Source organism: Nerophis ophidion, linkage group LG21, assembly GCF_033978795.1.
Source record: "Nerophis ophidion isolate RoL-2023_Sa linkage group LG21, RoL_Noph_v1.0, whole genome shotgun sequence".
In the NCBI taxonomy this organism is placed as follows: Eukaryota; Metazoa; Chordata; class Actinopteri; order Syngnathiformes; family Syngnathidae; genus Nerophis; species Nerophis ophidion.
In genome coordinates this window covers 23,536,572-23,544,870 of record NC_084631.1, presented here as the reverse complement: position 1 = coordinate 23,544,870, position 8,299 = coordinate 23,536,572, and the positions used below count along the sequence as shown (strand labels likewise).

General features: G+C 39.8%; 1 protein-coding gene across 1 annotated transcript; it reads right to left on the bottom strand.

Moving 5' to 3' along the window:
- Positions 1 to 915: 915 nt before the first annotated feature.
- Positions 916 to 7,808, bottom strand: gpr39 (G protein-coupled receptor 39). The gene is made up of 2 exons (XM_061881457.1): positions 6,952 to 7,808; positions 916 to 1,771 (listed from the first exon to the last, which is right to left on the bottom strand). Exons 1-2 carry the CDS (start codon positions 7,724 to 7,726, stop codon positions 1,320 to 1,322), a joined length of 1,227 nt encoding a protein of 408 aa, XP_061737441.1. The 5' UTR covers positions 7,727 to 7,808; the 3' UTR covers positions 916 to 1,319.
- Between the last annotated feature and the right edge of the window lie 491 nt (positions 7,809 to 8,299).

Here is an 8,299-nt window from a genome sequence, read left to right as displayed (position 1 = left end):
AACCATTCAAAGCTCTCACTGATGGAAGGAGGTTTTGGCTCAAAATCTCACGATACATGGCCCCATTCATTCTTTCCTTAACATGGATCAATCGTCCTGTCCCCTTAGCAGAAAAAAAGCCCCAAAGCATGATGTTTCCACCCCCATGCTTCACAGTAGGTGTGGTGTTCTTGGGATGCAACTCAGTATTCTTCTTCCTCCAAAAACGACAAATTGAGTTTATACCAAAATGGATACATGGATGATACAGCAGAGGATTGGGATAATGTCATGTGGTCAGATAAAACCAAAATAGAACTTTTTGGTATAAACTCAACTCGTCGTGTTTGGAGGAAGAAGAATACTGAGTTGCATCCCAAGAACACCAGACCTACTGTGAAGCATGGGGGTGGAAACATCATGCTTTGGGGCTGTTTTTCTGCTAAGGGGACAGGACGATTAATCCGTGTTAAGGAAAGAATAAAAGGGGCCATGTATCGTGAGATTTTGAGCCAAAACCTCCTTCCATCAGTGAGAGCTTTGAATGGTTGACCAAATACTTATTTTCCACCATAATTTACAAATAAATTCTTTAAAATTCCTACAATGTGAATTTTGGGATTTTTTTTTCACATTCCGTCTTTCACAGTTGAAGTGTACCTATGATGAAAATTGCAGACCTCTGTCATCATTTTAAGTGGGAGAACTTGCACAATCGGTGGCTCACTAAATACTTTTTTGCCCTATTATATATATATATATATATATATATATATATATATATATATATATATATATATATATATATACATACATACATATATATATATATATATATATATATATATATATATATATATATATATATATATATATATATATATATATATATATATATATATATATATATATACATACATATATATACACACCCTAGATTTACAGCACTGGTTGCTGTATTATTTTTTCTTAATATGACCATTTTAGTCCTATAGTATTCAACTTTTATTTTCATTTTTTATCTTTATTTCATCTAAAACAATAACACAGTGAGGTTAGTGAGAAATATACTTATTGATACAATTCTGGTGGAGTTAGTTTTTGAGATGCCTGCAATAACTTTAATAAAAGTGGTTTCGAGGCAACTTTGAATATGCAAAATACTTTATATTTCGTCCGACAATTTACTGTAAATATCGTTGACCAAAATATTGAGGAATTTAGTCTACTAAAACCATTTAGATGACTAAAATTAGAAAATATATTTTTGTCAAGGCTCTCAAAATTAACACTGATTTCTACATGAATAAAGTTGTTTCATATTTACATGGTTCTTGTTTTTAACATGTCTTTGTTGGGAGAGCCTCAGCTAACTCCTTTGGGGCTGTCAGACCATCTAAAGGCATCCCTGAGCCACTTTGGTCCTGAGAGGAACTTTTTCCTAAAGTGCAGCGGACCTTCTGACTGCGACGCAAGGACTTGAGCAGCAGAGGCGAGAGGGAGCTTGCTGAAGCCACGCCGGAGTAATTCAAGGCCCGCTTGTTGACGTGTTGGACCGTAAGGCGGCACCGCAACACCTGGACAAAGACGTCCCTGAACTGCCTGGAGGACACGTTGTACAGGAACGGGTTGAGGACTGAGCTGAGGTAGAAGAAGGTGTCGGCCACCGGGTGGAGGGTGACGTAGCTCCAAAAGTAGGCTGCAGTCCAGCGGGATTTAGGAACGGCGGCCATCATAAGACGACGAATTTGATTGGGAAACCAACACACCATCAGGGAACCCACAATCAGGCCTAAAGGGTCAGAACGACAAGAGAAACCCACGTGAAACACTTTTCAAAAGGTGACAGAAATACACTAGACGCAGTTGGTAAAAATCTGTTTTTCAATAGACGAGAGGTCAAATCAGGGGTCATTTCAGAGTGCAGTGAATTGTGATTGTAAGTACAATATACATACATACATATGCAGGTATGTTATCTGTAAATAACTATAAATTATTCATGTCACTGTTTATCTGTAAATTGTTGTGTTTTATCATATTTCTTGCCTTCTCCTTTTTATTGTGATGTCTGTTTCCTTCAGCTAATTATTCCCCAGCGAGGGGCGGACACTAAGGCACACCTACAACCAATTTCACCTAGGAGTATTCAAAGGGGAACATTATCACAATTTCTGAAGGGTTAAAATCCCAAAAAATCAGCTCCCAGTGGCTTATTTTATTTTTCAAAGTTTTTCTCAAAATTTTACCCATCAGGCAATATCCCGAAAAAGGGCTTCAAAGTGTCTGATTTTCACCATCGGTATATCCACCCGTCCATTATCCTGTGACGTCATAGCGTGAAACAACCAGAAACAAACATAGAGGATAGCACAGAAAGGTATAGCGATAGTAGCTCGGATTCAGACTCGGATTTCAGCGGCGTAAGCGATTCAACAGATTACGCATGTATTGAAACGGATGGTTGGAGTGTGGAGGCAGGTAGCAAAAACAAAATTGAAGAAGAAACTGAAGCTATTGAGCCGTATCACGACAGACTGCGGCACAGGAGGAAGCGAGGACCAATTCGGCGATCGCCTTCTAACCAACGATTGGTATGTGTTTGTTTGGCATTAAATGTGGGTGGAGGGAAAGGCTGGATGCAAATATAGCTACGAATGAGGCATAATGATGCAACATGTACATACAGCTAGCCTAAATAGCATGTTAGCATCGATTAGCTTGCAGTCATTCCGTGACCAAATATGTCTGATTAGCACACTCCACATAAGTCAATAACATCAACAAAACTCACCTTTGTGCATTCATGCACAACGTTATAAGTTTGGTGGACAAAATGAGACAAAAAAGAAGTGGCATAAATCACGTCTTAGCCAAGACATCCAGAAGGGGTTTACCTTGCTCGTCTGCCGGAACAGACTGCCGTCGTCCCTGAATAGCTCACACACTCCGGCAGATTCAGTGGTGGTCTATTTTCCAATATTGCAGATTTCTTTGACTTTATCATTGGAAATGCATCTGCTTTGAGTGTCGCAGGATATCCACACATTCTCGCCATCTCTGTCGTAGCATAGCTGTCGTCGGTACAGTGTGCGGAAGAAACGAGGGACTTTCGCATCTTTTGGCCACTGGTGCGACTTGAATCCGTCTCTGTTCGTGTTGTTACACCCTCCGAAAACACACCGACGAGGCATAATGTCTCCAAGGTACGGGAAAACAGTCGAAAAAAAACGGAAAATAACAGAGCTGATTTGACTATGTGCGTGTAATAAGATTGAGAAAATGGCGGATCACTTCATGTTGTGACGTCACGGGTGAAAGGTCATCGCTCCGACAGGCTATCAATTGAAAGGCGTTTAAATTGCCAAATTCACCCTTTTAGAGTTCGGAAATCGGTTAAAAAAACATATGGTCTTTTTTCTGCAACATCCAGGTATATATTGATGCCTACATAGGTCTGGTGATAGTGTTCCCATTTAAGCTCGTCACTGACAGCTTGGCCTTGCCGGTTATTGTCTCCTGCACCTCCCACGTGCATGCACCTGCTTCACTTCGTCAGTCCTGGTATGTTGTCTCTCCTTATTCCGGTTATCCCTCACCTCTTTGTGTTTGCTTCCTAGCCTCCCTGAGGTAAAAAGGATTCTGTGTTGGACATTTTGCTGTGCTCAGTACGCCATGGCCATTTCCCCTGCCGATCACTGAAGAACCTGTTTTTGTTTGTTTATTCATGGTGCGCACTTCTGCCCCATCGCCTTTTGTTACACTTTTTGGACTTGTTAAAGTTTCCTCTTTTTGTAAATCTACTTTGCCTAACGTCTCTGCATCCTGGGGTCACCTCCTTGATCAATTCCTGACATAAATAACAGTATATAAATAATAAATGTCAGTGTTTATCTGTAAATAACAATATATAAATAATACATGTCAGTGTTTTATCTCTAAATAACAATATATAAATAACACGTGTCAGTGTTTATCTGTACATAACAATATATAAATTATAAATGTCGGTGTTTATCTGTAAATAACAATATATAAACAATAAATGTCAGTGTTTATCTCGCGCCGACAACACAAACACATTGACGTTAGCATTGACATTCTGTTCACTCGGGTTGAGGCTAATAACTACACATATGGAGTGTCACTTACTACTTTTACAACATGTAATAAAGTAAATAGTTAATATTTGAGGTTATTTCCCTTCGTTCCACATGTGTGCTGCCTCCTTTATTTCACATTTATCCAACAAAAATTCAGAGTAGTAAGCAGCTGAGATCGTTGCCTCGAGTCCGGCTTCATACTCCTTTGCAAATACGTTTAAAAGAATCCGTTCACTACTCGTAGCTTTGTGTATCGAAATGAAGTTTGTAAAAATAATAAACAAAAATAAACTGCCTATAGTTTAAAGTACGGCTGAGTAAAAAACACTGCAAGATAGTTCCACTGATCAGCGTTCTTCAGCATAGAGATGCCCCACAAAAGTTCCTGCGAGTCGAAAGTTTGTGCGTTTGAAAAATAAGTTTTAGGAACGCCCCCAAAGGTGTTCAACCAAACAGCGTTGGACAACACAGGGCACCCCTGATAATGTTCCAGTAACCTTCCAGAAATCCCACCTAGCTGGAAGGAACTCCAAAAAGTTCCTAAAGAGCTAAATTTTTGGTGGAAACACAAGGGAAACTTTATTTACCTGGGTAAATGGGAAAGTTCCTGTAAAAGTTCCTGCAATGAGAAACGGCCTTTTGAGAGCGTTTATGGTGATCAGTGTCATGTCTTGTGATCATGTTTTGTTTAGTTATGATCTGTTTTGTTTAAGACTCCATTGCTTCCTGTTTTTGCACTTTCTTGTTTGCCTTGTTTCCATGGTTACCCATTAGTTTTACCTGTTCCACGTTTGGACTCACACACCTGTCACTGATTATTTAAAGCCTGTCTTTTTCTGTTGGTCGTTGTGACAACATTAACGCTGTTGGACTTCTGCTACCATAGTTCCATGCCAAGGGAGTTTTGTCTATTTCCTCAGAGTGTTTTAGTTTTCATGCCCAAGTGTTACTTTATTGTTTTCAAAGCCAAGTTTGTTCTCCGCCTCGTGCGCGCCTTTTGTTTGCACTCCTTGTTCCTTTTTTTTTTATAGTAAAATTAAATCATGTCCCTACCTTCACCTCATGTCCACTTCTATTCTTGCATCTCGGGAAAACAAACACTCCTTGTGGTTAGAGTGTTCGCCCTGAAACTGGAAGGTCGTGAGTTTAAACTCCAGCCGAGTCATACCAAAGACTATAAAAACGGGACCCAATGCCTCCCTGCTTGGCACTCAGTATCAAGGGTTGTAATTGGGGGTTAAATCACCAAAATGATTCCCGAGCGCGGCCACCGATGCTGCTCACTGCTCTTCTCACCTCCCAGGATGGGTCAAATGCAGAGGATGACGTCACCACACCTATGTGTGTGTGTGTGACTATCGTTTGGACTTTAACTTTAACTCTAGTAGATCAGCTCAGTGTGTGCTATCAGGTAAGGACAAGTTTTAGTACGCGCAATCCTTTAGTCAATCAGGCCCTAAATAGATTAGGTAGAATTATTGAATAGCAGTAAAATCCAGAGTGGGATTACTAACTCAGTGTTATCATTTAAGCGGGCCCTGATCTAAACCAGTGGTTTTCAAATGGGGGTACGCGTACTTGAAGGTATGCCAAGGGGTACGTGAGATTTTTAAAAAATATTCTAAAAATAACAACAATTCAAAAATCCTTTATAAATATATTTATTGAATATTACTTCAACAAAATATGAATGTAAGTTCATAAACTGAAAAAAAAATACAACAATTCAATATTCAGTGTTGACAGCTGAATTTTTTTGTGGACATGTTCCATAAATATTGATGTTAAAGATTTATTTTTTTGTGAAGAAATGTTTAGATTTAAGTTCATGAATCCAGATGGATCTCTATTAAAATCCGCAAAGACGGCACTTTGAGTTGATTTAAATTGAATCACTTGTTTATTTTTCAAAAAGTTTTTAGTTATTTTTATATCTTTTTTTCCAAATAGTCCAGGAAAGACCACTACAAATGAGTAATGTTTTGCATTGCTATACAATTTAATACATCAGAAACTGATGACATAGTGCTATATTTTACTTCTTTATCTCTTTTTTTTTTCAACCCAAAATGTTTTGCTCTGATTAGGGGGTACTTGAATTAAAAAATGTTCACAGGGGGTACATCACTGAAAAAAGGTTGAGAACCACTGATCCAAACGATTACAAGTTAGTGCTGAAATGACCAATCATTAACTTCTCTAACTGCAAACATAAGACCAACCTTTGTGTCTGAAATCACACACACACACACACACACACACACGCACGCACGCACACACAGGGAAGCACACACAAACCTACTACTACTACGTGGAAATAATGAACATTAAATACGGTATTTTGAGAATGATCAACAAAAATATTCCTACAATACTGTTTGTGGACAGGTGATAACATTTCAAAGGTGCTGCCATCAATACATCTACCGCTACTACTACTACTACTACTACTACTACGACTACTACGTGGACTACTCCTAGTCTCCGGACTGCCAATGCTGCGTTCAAATGGCCACTGAGCACGCCCTTACATAGGTCATGCTTTAAAATGTACGTACATCTTTTTTGCTGAGTTGTCTATTTCAGCATTGCCAAACAAAGCACAGATAAAGTTGGTCCAGATGGGACACAAATAAGTCATTAAAAGATTCATCAGATATTTTCAAAAGAGCTGACTAAAATAAAAAAATGTTGCATTAACTAGCAGACAATTTGCGGAAAAGAAGAACGCAACTGAGCTTCTTCTAGCTTCGTGAGACAATACAGAATGTTGTAAATGTAATAAATAAAATTTGAAATGTTTTGTACATATATGTATAAATCACTGCAATAAAAATAAAAATGTATTTTTTTAAAAGCTGGAACTTACCAAGGAAAATAATGCTCTGCTTTCTGGCTATCTTGACCTTCGAGCTTTCATGCTTCGACGATCTTGGGATTCCGTCACTTAAAGAACCTGGGGGTCTCCGCAGAACCAGGATCATTGCACGACACATGAAGGCCACGCAGACCAAAACCAGCATGTAGACGATAAAAGCCACAAAGATGCTGACTCGATACATCAACCAGCGTTCCTTCAGGTTTGTGCAGAAAGTCAGATTCTGGACAGGCATGTCTGCCAAAACAGGAATGTGGCCTTGTGTTCCCGTAGCAACCAGCAACGGCAGGGCCACGAGTACCGACGCCAGCCAGGCGAAGGCGATGAGGGCCGACGTACGTTTGCAGCCCAAGGCTTTGAAATGAAAAGGGTGACAGATGGCCACGTAGCGCTCAAAGCTAAGAGTGGCCACATTGAGGATGGTAGCATAACTGCAAGCCTCGAAAACAAAGTTGTAGATCTTACATGCGGCGTCGCCTGACGCCGACGTAAAGGGGAACCAGATGGCACTGTAGAGCTCCACTGGCATTCCGATGAGGAGCACCAACAAGTCCGAGCAAGCCAGGCTGACCATGTGGTCGGTCACATTCTTCTGCAGGTAACCGTTTCGCTTCAGCACTTGTGTCACTCGGATGGTGACACAATTGCCCAGGATTCCTGTGACCAGAAGAAGACTGTACAAGACAGTCAAGAAGATTTTGACCGAGTCCTTGGGTTCCAACTGCGTCCAGTCCTTCTCATCGCCTGCCTCCATTTCTTCACTCATAGCTGCTGAGTGGTGAGCTCTGATTTTCCCGTATCGATTTTGTCTCTTAGCTTATCAGCTCCTGGGTGCAGTCACTGGGATAACACCCAGAACCCAAAGGTGAACATTCAGGAGACTCTCGTGTCTAATAAGCGATACTACAGAGCCTGTTTGCATAAAGCATGAAGCAGTTAAACATTAAACAAGTTGATCTCATGTCTTATCATTAACACTAATGTGTCATTCTTGCGCAGATGCTTGCTTGTATTAGTCACATACACAAGTTCAATACATGGAAAATGAGAGAGAGATATATATAAGTGCTAATTGAACAAACCTATCCCTTGATTAATCGTCAAAGATCTGCCACTTCACAATCCCATTTGAGGTGAATCATGAATTCATGTATTCAGCAGATGAGGCAATTCCTGAAGGAATTCCGTGTGATTTTTTTGTTTTTAGATTTGGATTTATCGGTCCCCATTGGGGAAATGAATGTTCACTGCCGTACATACAAACAATTGACATTACACATCACGAATAAAAATAACAAAAAGACATCATACATGACCAACACATTTACAATGCTTGTCA

What these genes read in the sequence shown, in the direction of transcription:
- gpr39 (XM_061881457.1), bottom strand. Translation starts at nt 7,726, where the DNA reads ATGAGTGAAGAAATGGAGGCAGGCGATGAGAAGGACTGGACGCAGTTG. An exon ending in GCAGAGCATTATTTTCCTTG is followed by an intron (nt 1,772 to 6,951) that starts GTAAGTTCCAGC and finishes CTGACCCTTTAG; the next exon opens with GCCTGATTGTGGGTTCCCTG.